This window comes from Chiloscyllium plagiosum, chromosome 21, assembly GCF_004010195.1.
Source record: "Chiloscyllium plagiosum isolate BGI_BamShark_2017 chromosome 21, ASM401019v2, whole genome shotgun sequence".
Taxonomy (NCBI): domain Eukaryota; kingdom Metazoa; phylum Chordata; class Chondrichthyes; order Orectolobiformes; family Hemiscylliidae; genus Chiloscyllium; species Chiloscyllium plagiosum.
This window is the reverse complement of record NC_057730.1, coordinates 59,163,452-59,175,598: the sequence shown is the minus strand read 5'-3', so window position 1 is coordinate 59,175,598 and position 12,147 is coordinate 59,163,452. Positions and strand designations below refer to the sequence as shown.

The following is a 12,147-nucleotide window of genomic DNA, read 5'->3' as shown; positions in this document are numbered from 1 at the left end:
TCTCAGTCCCAACCCTCAGACTCAGCACCGCCTTCTTGACCTGCAATCTTCTTCCCGACCTCTCCGCCCCACCCCCTCTCCGGCCTATCACCCTCTCCTTAACCTCCTTCCACTTATCGCATTCCCAACGCCCCTCCCCCAAGTCTCTCCTCCCTACCTTTTATCTTAGCCTGCTTGGCACACCCTCCTCATTCCTGAAGAAGGGCTTATGTCCGAAACGTCGATTCTCCTTCTCCTTTGATGCTGCCTGACCTGCTGCGCTTTTCCAGCAACACATTTTTAAGCTCTGATCCCCAGTGTCTGCAGTCCTCACTTTCTCCTTCTAAGATCTCAGCCTGGCAACTTAAACATCTGATTTCCATTGTGGGCTTTACCTTCACCTACCTTGGCCCTAGGCTCTGGAATTCCTTCCTTAAACCCATCTACACTTCTCTTTCTATTTGTGATGCGTTTTAAAACCAGCCTCTCTAACAGAGCTTTTGGTCACTTTTCTAATTTTATCTCGTGGGTTGAAGTAAAGTTTTTATCCTGTTCGTCATTTCTACCCCAAAGGTCAAGGAAATACACATGTATGAAATTTCATAGAGTCAAGCTCTGTTGAAATGATACAGCATCAAAATCCATCCATTTTATGGTTTCAGATCCAAGGAAGTTTTGAGTTGATTGGCAGCTCTCTGCCTTTCATTTCATGCAGAACCTCTGCCCAGTGGAGACGGCTGGGTATAAGGGCGAGGAGCGTGGGGGTTGGGGTCTGATTGTAAGGAGGATGGAGTGTAGATGAGTTTGGGGTGTGAATGTTGCTATTTCACCCTTGATGATACTGTTGTTGGTCTGTTTCTGATATTTTTCATTCGCAGGAAGGGTGCTATTCCCAGGATCTTACCGCCAGATCAGCACAGCTTGTCCTTTGAGATGTTATAGTGAGTGTTTATTGCATTTTTTACAGACTATTTGAAGTGTGTATGAGTCTGTTCTGGGTGCTCAATGTTTGAGTGTTTACCAGCAGTACAGATAAAGGGGAATTAGTGCATATTTCTATTTTCAGAAAGCATTTGAGAAGATGCCGAATGAAATGGTATTACATATGGACAAGCCTGATGGCAATGGGGTAACGTGTTGGCATAGATTGAGAATTCAAGGGCAAAAAATTTAAAGTAGGGTATAATGTCATTTTTGGAGGGTTGAGCTGAGACGATTGAAGTCCAAATTATGTGAATGATATGTTGATGAAGAGAAAGAGTAATGTGTCTATGTTTGTTAGCAAAACAAATCCACGTGGAAATGCAAAGAGGCTGCAAAGTGATTAGGTAAAGTGATTGGACATCTCGATTGCAGCTGGAGTATAATGTGGGGAAATGTAACATTACTCACTCAATGGCTTGCTTGGCCATTTCAGAGGGCAGTTAAGAGTCAAATCATTGCGTGCAGGTGAAACCAAATAAGGACGGCAGATTTCCTTCCCTAAAGGTGATTAATGAATAAGATGTGTTTTTATATCAATGGTTGGTTTCTTGATCACCATTACTAAAACATTTCATAAATATTAATTGAATTTAAATTTTACTAACTGGCAGGATGAGATTTGAATCAGTGTTCCCCATATTTGTGGGCGGCACGGTGGCACAATGGTTAGCACTGCTGCCTTGCAACGCCAGAGACCCGGGTTCAATTCCCACCTCAGGCGACTGACTGCGTGGAGTTTGCACATTCTCCCCGTGTCTGCGTGGGTTTCCTCCAGGTGCTCCGGTTTCCTCCCACAGTCCAAAGATGTGCAGGTCAGGTAAATTGCCCATAGTGTTAGGTGTAGGGGAATGGGTCTGGGTGGGTTGTGCTTCGGCGGGTCGGTGTGGACTTGTTGGGCCAAAGGGCCTGTTTCCACACTGTAAGTAATCTAAAAAAAATCTAATCTAAAAAAAATATATATTAGCCTAGGCCTCTGGGTTACTACTTCAATTACAATCCCATTCACCATTCCCTCCCATTCACTTTGGTAGGAAGAATGGAAAATGAGAATGTTTTTGCCGTTTGCTGGATTTTTGACATTGAAATCACAGGGTTTCCAAAGTGGCAAATGTATGTTCCAACCTTTGGGACTGGCACAGGCTTTGAAAGAGTTTGTAACTCTCCAGTGAGTGAAAGAGAGCAGGAGTAGACTTGCAGAACTCTGCTTTTTCTCTCCACAGATACTACCAGACTTGCTGAGTTTCTCCAGCAATTTCTGTTTTGTTTCTGTTTTTAGACCTCCAGCTTCTGCAGTTCTTTGTTTTATTTTATGGGAATTAAATTAGTTTAGTTACTGAGAATTTTCTATCTAACTTTTTCTGAGGTAACTATCCAGGTAACAATGATGGAACTGTCCAAGGTCTCTGATTGTGAGTTGGATACTTTTGTAGAGGGTCCCAGGGTGCAGGATAATTCCCAATTGGAAATGCAAAATACTGGGCAATTGCTACACAGATCAGTGTATTGAGACTTGTCCCTCACAGTTTGTCCAGACTCTGATCCGGAGACTGCAAAAATGGAGTATTTGCACTTGTGTATGGATGGATAGAATCTGTTATGCTCTGTTACACAGTTTACTGGAACTCCTTTTCTCCCACAGAGTATGTGAATTTGAAAGACGAGCCCTCTGATATGCGGGCTATGACTGACAGTGCTGCGCAAACTCTATTCTGGACAGAATTATTTCGAGGTCAGTGGACACTTTGATCAATATGTCACCTTCTGTGCAGGCCAGAGATCCCCGAGTGCATTATGAGGACTATCAATATCTGTTATAGTCTGGGAATTGTCAATCACTGTTGATCTGTTGCATGTATAACCCCAGTAACCTGATGAACATTGTTCTATGCAGGGCTCGCAATGACCTTGAGCTATTTGTTTCGGGAGCCGGCAACCATTAACTACCCATTTGAGAAGGGGCCTCTGAGCCCTCGGTTTCGAGGTGAGCATGCACTGCGAAGATATCCTTCTGGCGAGGAACGCTGCATTGCTTGTAAACTGTGTGAGGCTATCTGTCCTGCTCAGGTGAGATTGTGACTTGTGTGAAATGCACTGTATTTTTGCTTTTGTGACATTGTTCCTAATTACATTCTTAGGACCCTTTTTCCTTGCTCTCCCTTTTGCAGTGTTCACGTCACCCTACCCCATTGTCCTTTCCTCACATTTTACTTCTGTCCTACTCTTTTCAGGCCATTACAATTGAGGCAGAGCCAAGGGCTGATGGGAGTCGGCGCACAACGCGGTATGATATTGACATGACAAAGTGCATTTACTGTGGTTTCTGTCAGGAGGCTTGTCCAGTTGATGCAATTGTGGAGGTATGTGCAAAGACACACTATCGAATCTTTCTTGGAACGTTTCACTGCATTGTAGAGTGGTTATAGCACAGAATGGAGTAAACCCTAAATCCTACCAGACCAAGGGCTACTCTGTCATTAGAAAAGGAGTAGTGGTGAGTCACTTTTGCCGTGGCAGAAAGTGAACCCACATTGTTGGCATCACTCTGCCTTTGCAAACCAGCCCTCCAGTCAACTGAGCTAACTGTTAAAATCCCACCATGCCAGATGGTGAAATTTAGATTCATAATATTCATTGAATTAATAAAGCTGGACTTGAAAGCTGCTCTAATGGTTACTACGAAACCATTGTTGCTTATTGTAAAAGGCTATATGAAATACTAATGTCCTTTAGAGAAGGAAGTCTGTCACCTTACATGTGACTCCAGACCCATAATAATGAAATTGACTCTTAAATGTCCCAGCAAACCACTTAGCAAGTGTACTAAGCCATAAAAACTAATAAAATGAGTTAAACTGGTGAGGCAGCCAACAAGAAAAAACCAACTGCTTGACATTAGAATTAGGTTTTATTGTCGTGGGTACAGGAGTACAGTGAAAAGTATACAAAGTTGCCATTCGTTTTGAAAAAAACTGTCTAAGATACAATAACCAGAATTAAAAAATAAAAAGCAGAAATACAAAGAAAAGCCAGGAGGATGGAGGGAAGTATCTAGACCTAAAAGTCTTATCTGCATAAGATGAGTGAGCCTCCCTCCCCAAAGCCTCAAGTGTTAGTGCCACTCCCGCCTGCCAGCTCTCGGAACTTGTTCCCGCTCGTCGATCCACCCGTCCACCCTCCCTCGGAACCTGTCCTTAGTGGTCTGTATATCACAGATACATTTGTCTGATCGTATTGGTGGGAGTGACCACCACACAGTCATTCTATAACTGGTGGATTAGATTAAGCTCTATAGTACTGCCACCTTCAGTTGTGAATGGTAGCAAAGAATCGAACAACTAATAGGACATGGAGGTTCCATAAATATCCAATGTTCAATCATTGCAGATCAGTGCATAAAATAAGGCTGAAGTATTTACATCCGTCTTAAGCCACAAGTACCAAGTGGATGATGTATTGCAGCCTCCACCAAAGGTCCTAACTGGCATCTCAGATACCAGTCTTCAGCGAATTTGATTCACCTCATGTGATATCACAGAATGCCTGGAGCACAAGACACTATGGACCCTGACAACATTCTCACAATTGTACTGAAGATATGCTCTAGATCCAGATGTATTTCGAATCAAGCTGTTCAGTATATGCACAACACTGATAACTACCCAGCAATGTGGAAAATTACTTCAACCCGGCCATTTGCCCCTGTCAGTTGACTGTTGATCAGTAGAATGGTGGAAGGGATTAGAGTCAATAGGAATGAGAAAACTCCACTGTTTGGAGTCATAGCTAGCACAAAGGATTGTTGTAGTTGTTGGAGGTCAATCATCTCATTTCCAGGATATAACTATACAAGTTCCTCAGGGTATTAGAACATAGAACATAGAACAATACAGCACAGAACAGGCCCTTCGGCCCACGATGTTGTGCCGAACATTTGTCCTAGCTTAAGCACCCATCCATGTACCTATCTAATTGCCACTTAAAGGTCACCAAAGATTCTGACTCTACCACTCCCACAGGCAGCGCATTCCATGCCCCCACCACTCTCTGGGTAAAGAACCCACCCCTGACATCTCCCCTATACCTTCCACCCTTCACCTTAAATTTATGTCCCCTTGTAACACTCTGTTGTACCCGGGGAAAAAGTTTCTGACTGTCTACTCTATCTATTCCTCTGATCATCTTATAAACCTCGATCAAGTCACCCCTCATCCTTCGCCGTTCCAACGAGAAAAGGCCGAGAACTCTCAACCTATCCTCGTACGACTTCCTCTCCATTCCAGGCAACATCCTGGTAAATCTTCTCTGCAAAGCAGAGAAATGACATCCAGTGAGAGTGAGTAGACTGTTGTTGGGATGAGGTGAAGGAGCCTCTTGGCAAAACCACATCGTCTCCAACCTCATCCGTGTTGGCAGATGTCGTTGGTGATGGTGGGGAGGGCTAATGGAGGGGGGGGTGAAGAGGAGGAACTCAAGCGGCTGCTGCCTGCACCTGTCTTCAAAGGGACCACTTTCAAGAAGAGGTGGTGAGCTTTGCACCCAAGAGAGCATCACGAGGAGAGATCAGGGGCTTGTCCACACTTCCACCCACTTCCCCCTTGGCTCAAAGCTGAAGGCACTTGCTGAGATGCAAGTCCCTCAGTGCTGCCAGACTTCAAAATTCCTTTGGAGCTGCTTCTTGGGAGCTTTTTCTGACAGTCAAGTTCCCACCTCAAATCATGCTCTCGTCTGTGCTCAGCAGAAACCAGTTTCCAAGACGGGACCAGTTATCCGCATCAAGTGCAAACACTTACCTGTTCTACCTCAGGAAGGTTGACTTCAACTGTGCCACGTAGTGTTGTGCTGGAAAAGCACAGCCAGTCAGGCAGCAGCCGAGGAGCAGGAGAGTCGATGTTTTGAGCATAAGCTCTTCACCGTGAATGTGATGAAAGGCTTATGCTTGAAACGTCGACTCTCCTGCTCCTCGGATGCTGCCTGACCACAGTACCACACCTTTCCAGCACCACACTTTTTGACTCTGATCTCCAGCATCTGCAGTCCTCAATTTTTCCTTCAACTTGTGCCACCCCTACAACTGCCCAGCTAAGATCAACATAGATGTTGTCTGGAATCTCAGTTCTGTATGATTTCAAGTCCAGTTGCACACATTGGAGTCTCCTCTGGGACAGAAAAGACCTGTTCAAAGAGGATAGGTCTTACCCGAGCTGGAAAGGGACCCATATCTTAGCAGGGAGCTTTGCTCGTTCCACCCAAAGAGACTTTATACAGATAGAGAGGAGAGTGGAGGAATTACAAGTCATGGCGTAAATAGAAAGGTTGGTGGGGAAGGTTCTGAATGTGAAGAGAGCACACCAATTAGAAAAGAAAGAAAAGAGAGAATCAGGGTACATTGTAACTCTGAAGAACGAAATTGCATTTATTTCAGTGCAAGGGGTCTTCCAGATAAGGCTGATAAACTCAGAGTGTGTTTAAGTACATGGGATTGGGATTTCAGAGCTTTTACAGAAACTTGGCTGAAACATGAACAGGACTGACAGCTCACTGTTCTGGGGTTTAGATTGTAGGGAGGATATTTTCCCAGGTTGGGGAGTTTAAAACCAGAGGACACAGTCTGAGGACAGGTTGTTAGGCCATTGAGGATTAAGATGAGGAAATATTTCTTCATGCAGAGGCTGGTCAGTCTGTGAAGTGTGTGACCACAAGAAGCTGTGGATTCCAAGTTGCTGATTATATTCAAGAAAGAGATGGATTTTTATGTTTAAGAGACAATGAATTGAATTGAATTTATTGTCACATGTACCGGGACACAGTGGAAAGCTTTGTCTTGTGAGCAATACAAGCAGATCACATAGTTATCACACAATGACTATGTGAAACGGAAGAACAGGCTGGAAGGACTGAATGGCCTATTTTTGCCCCAAGTTTCACCAATACAGAGCTCTGGACAGCCAATTCAGTCCTTCAGAAGTGCGGTCACATTGTAGTGTTGGGAAGTGTAGCAGTAAATTCAGGACGTCTCAAAATACTCCATAGCCAATTAATGAATTTTCAAATCTCACAACAATTGTCATATCAAAGGCTATAAATGTCAATTTGTTTCAAACTATGTACTGTATTTACCAGAATGGTTCTAAAGTGATTTGTTTTTATTCATTGAGTATAAGGATAGGCAGGTTATGCTGCAGCTTTACAGAACTTTCATTAGGCCACACTGGGAATATTGCGTACAGTTCTGGTCACCACATTCTCAGAAGAAGGGTGAATCTTTGGGGAGGGAACAGAAAAGGTTTACCAGGATGTTGCCTGATATGGGGGATTTTAGCTGTGAGGAAAGGTTGAATAGAGTTGATTTGTTTTCACTGGAATGCAGGAAGCCGATGGGCGACCTGGTCAAACTTTATAAGATTGTGAATGGCATGGATAGAGTGGAAAGTATGAGGCTTTTTCTCAAGGTCGAAGGGTCAATTGCTAGGGGACACGAGTTCAAGGTGTGCGAGGGCATAAGTTTAAAGCAGATGTGTGAGGTATGTTTTTCACACAAAGGTGGGTGAGTGCCTGGACCAGGCTGCCAGAGGAGATGGTGGAAACACACACTATAGCAGCATTCAAGAAGCATCTAGACCAGTACATGAATAGGTAGGGGATATAGGGAAATGGATCCCATGAGTGAAGACAGTTTTAGAATGGAAGGGCAAAATGTGTCAGTGCAGGCTTAGAAGGTCTCAGAGCCTGTTCCTGTGCTGTATTGTTCTTTGTTCTTAATTCACGCACAGAAAGATCCCACAACCAGCCGTGAAACAAATGAGAAGACAATTTGTTCTGATCTTGCGATATTTGATACTGGCTCATACAATGCAGATGATATCAAATGCTGTCTGTCTCTTTCCCCAAAAGGGCAGTGAAAGCAGAGCCTTGAAATACTTTTGAAGGCAGAAGGCACTCTACTCTTGATGAGTAACGGGAGTGAGGTTATCCAGGATAGGCAGTACCTTGAGCAACCAGATCAACCGTGACCTTTCTGAAGGGCCAATTGACTTGTTCCTGCTCCTGATCCAAGGGATGTTATGTAAACCATCTGGAGAGCAAACGGAACAGCAGTTAAATGTCTCTCTGCAAAGATGGCATTTCTATCCGAAACAGCAGCACCCTTTTAATGTTGCGTCCAACTGGTTTCTGGTGATCAGTCTCCAGAGGGGCATTTGGAACTACAGCTATCTGACACAGAGCCATGTGTTTCACCCACTGCTTGCACTTCACCATCGTGTGGCACTCAGACAGTATCACTTTTGAAGCACGTATTCAAAAAGAATGGGTACCCAATGAACACAGTCCACCAATTTCTCAGCAACAAACCCAAACAAGCAGACAAAACGCATCCAGAAACCCTAGCCACTCTCCCCTACATCAAAGACATCTCGGAAATGACTGCCAGATTACTTAGACCCCTTGGCATCATTGTAGCCCACAAACCTACCAACACACTAAAACAGCAGCTAATGAACTTGAAAGACCCTATACAGACAGCATGCAAAACTAATGTCATTTTCAAAATACCGTGCAAGGACTGATACAAATACTACATTGGACAAAGAGGCAGAAAACTAGTCCCCAGGATACTTGAACACCAACTAACCACAAAAAGACATGACCCTCTCTGACTAGTATCCTTACATATGGATGAGGAAGGACACTACTTCAACTGGGACAACACGTCCATCCTAGGACAAGCCAAACAAAGACACAGCACGAGAATTTCTAGAAGCATGACATTCCAACTGGAACTCTATCAACAAACACATCGAGTTAGACCCCTTCTACCACCCCTGAGAAAAGGAACAGGAAGTGACTTCACCACAGGAGATAACATCACCCCGGAAATGACATTGCCAACCCAAAGAAGCCCAAACATATAAATAGAAAGCAGGAATTTTTCAGCAGTGCTTCTCCTGAGGTCGACTGAAGATGTTACTAGTAGGGTGACGAAACGTCTGGAAATGAACCTTCAAGTTCAGTGAGCAAACCTACATCCACAATCCCATCATTTCCTTGCAGCTTTATCAGTGACTATCTCTATTATAAGGCCAGAAGTGAGGTTATTTGTTGATAATTGCATATGTTCAGCACCATTTGCAACTATTTCAATTTTGATCATTTTCCACAGATATCCATTTCACTTTTGAATGCCATAATTGAACCTGTCTCTACACCACACGGGTGTCAACTGCACTGAAGATCCTAATCACTTGCTACATTAAAAACATTTTCTCTATACCTCTATTGGTGGTTTTGTAAATTGCCTTAGATCTGTGTCCTCATTCTTACCCAACAAGGACTGTTACTTATCTATTCTGTCCAGTCCCTTGATAATTTTGGATGTGCCTCAAATCTTTCCTTGAACTGCTCTTATTCTGAAAGTTAAAACAAAAACCCTGTCCTCCGAATCATTCTCTTTGCTGCATCCTCATCTTTCTTAAAGTATAGTGGCCTGAGTTGGACACTATGCATTAGTTTTGAGGCTAAATCAACATTTTATTAGGTTCATTGTAATTTTGTTGCTTTTATTATTGTATGCCTGTATTGTATTTATAAAGCCAACAATCCTATAAATTTTATTAAACAAAAGAATTTAAATAGCAGGAATAAATCATGCCTGCTCTACAAATCGATGAGATTGTGACTAAACTTCTAACTCAACTCTTCTTTCCTGGCTGTTCCCCACATTCCAACTCCCTGGGAGATAAGAAATCTGTTTCCTTATATTAATGGAAATCCCTTTTATCCTGCTTCTCCCTCCTTGGAGAGAACACAATGTAATTGGCTATATCACCCATCTAATGAACGTTTAATGCCACTGTGACTTTGTAGCCTTTCTTGTCCTCTCCCTGGTATGGTGCTCCAGATTGCATTGAAGCAGGTGGCACCATTCTGTAAACATCTAAATGAATGTGCACCACCATGGGCATTGCTCCTGACTCATTTTGAGGTAAGAGAAGACTCTTGACAGCCCTGTAGTTTGTAGCATCATCCGTGAAGACTCAACACTTCCTTCTTCCTTTGGCAGCGTTTGCTTTCCCTGCAGGCTCAAGTGTGTATTTGTCAGATAATGGACCCAGAGGCACTGCAATAATTGGAAATGTCATGAGACCTCTCTGTTACCTCATTAAAAACCAACTCAAGTTAATAAAACATAATTTGTCTTTGCAACTTAATTAGTCCACATTTGTTCAGTGATTGTTAAATTTACCTCCTTTCACGGTTACACACTTTATTTTGCCAGGGTCCTAACTTTGAATTCTCTACTGAGACACATGAGGAATTGCTGTATAATAAGGAGAAACTACTGAACAATGGGGACAAGTGGGAAGCAGAGATCGGAGCTAATATCCAGGCGGATTACCTGTATCGCTGATTGTGCAGCAGGCTGACTGTAGCACCAACATCTCCCTTGGTGTGTGTGAATAAATGTGACTTTTCAAACTAATCAGTGGTGCAATTCATTAAACATTACTCAGTTGTCCTGATCTCCATCAGGAGTTTGTCTCTGGTTCAGAGTTGAGCAACAGCAAAAAGTCATTGGCTTGTAAGCTGCAGTTTCCTGAATCACTGGTACCTCCTAGTCCTTTGGCCTGTTTCCACTTCAGCATCAGAATCGCAACGGCAGGTTGGTGGGGGGTCAATGCATCAGCAAGGTAAGGACATTTTTAGACAGTTACATATATCAATTTAAAAATCGAAAGGACTTGCAAAATATCAGTTTGTTATGAACAATTTTCAGAAATCTACCAAATTTTGCCTCCCAACATTCCACCTTGGAATTGAATCCAACATAAAAGACTACTTTATTAGTCGCACCAATAGATGGCAGATGCAGTTCAGCAACAGAATGAAATGTTTGTGACCAAAGTTTCAATGAATTGGATGCTTGTGAGCTGCTGTGCAATTATGCATAATGTTTCGAGGCTGCTGAGCTGGGAAACAACTATTCTTTGGAACCACTATTTAATCCGCACAAAGTCTGATAATGTTGGTAATCCAAAGTCTTTCGCTTTGAAATATCTGCCCAAATTAATGGGCAAGTTGTGAACACAGGATGTGATGCCTACCACCTCACCAGAAAGAATAAACTCTGACATCTGCAATGATTTGTGCCAAATTATAACTAGACTTTTCCAACTTGTTTGAAAATGTCCAAACATTATCTGGGCAGGTTTGCCAACGAATCCAGAACCTTGATGTGCATGTAGACCATTCTGTCATGTTCTATCTGTTGTCCGAATCCCCTGTTAGAGAACTCATCTGTCACCTTCAATGAGGGACATAAGCTCTCCTTAACCCCCCCACCCCCTTCAACCTGGTTGTAATCTGTTGGTGACTGGCCAAATACTTCTGTTCTTTTCAGAGTGATCCACAAGGGTTTCTTAGACCCCACACAAACATGGCATATTTCTTCTTGACCTCTTTGATTCAGGCTTCTTGAGTTGCAAGTAAGAGCTACAGAGATTGTACCTTTCCCTCATCCATTTCCCTTCTCTCCAATTACAGCACAGAGACAGATGCAGTCTGTTGATTTAGTGCCAGGCATGATGTTTGTCCTGGTGTGAGCATGAAACCAGCTAGAAACACAGGTTGTGCTGCATTGAATCCAGAGAATGCAATAGATACTTCACTGTTGGAAATTCATAAGCTGAATCTCTTTGAAATACCTTCATACATTAGTGAACTACTATTAATCCAAGATACAAAATTGTTGCAATATGTAAGAAAGTACAAATTTGTGGAGGGGTTTTTGCTAGTCATTGCCAGAAGTGTCAGAATTTTATAGTTTTTAAGAAATGTGAGTTAGGCAGTAGCAGCAACTTTTCAAGATTTAACAATGGGAGTGCAACTCAGAAATTAAGGGAATGGTCTTTGTGAGAGTGTACTAATTTAAATTAGAGGCAGCAGAGGTACAGATGCTTGTAATTTATTGGTGTTGCAATAAACTGTTAAAAGAATGAACTGTGTGCCTTTACCAGCTTATTCACCCAGATTGGTTTAGGCTGGACCTTTGAGTTAGTAGTGAGGGGAGGTATGGAAGATGGGGGTCAATCAGTGTGTCAGAGGTAGGTCTGATTCTGAACGAAACAGAATGTTAGTGAATTATTCAATTACCAGGGCTGTTACTCGACATTGTCATGCTACTAAAAC

The 12,147-nt window shown here is 42.9% G+C and overlaps 1 protein-coding gene across 1 annotated transcript in view; it reads left to right on the top strand.

Annotated features, from left to right (window-relative positions):
- Positions 1–10,441, top strand: part of LOC122560921 (NADH-ubiquinone oxidoreductase subunit 8-like) — an 18,755-nt gene extending 8,314 nt beyond the window's left edge. The window contains exons 3-7 of the mRNA XM_043712186.1: positions 858–920; positions 2,603–2,692; positions 2,855–3,027; positions 3,192–3,320; positions 10,238–10,441. Of these exons, the coding sequence (XP_043568121.1) occupies positions 858–920; positions 2,603–2,692; positions 2,855–3,027; positions 3,192–3,320; positions 10,238–10,369 (587 nt within the window). The 3' untranslated portion in view covers positions 10,370–10,441. The remainder of the gene's footprint in view (positions 1–857; positions 921–2,602; positions 2,693–2,854; positions 3,028–3,191; positions 3,321–10,237) is intronic.
- Positions 10,442–12,147: the final 1,706 nt, after the last annotated feature.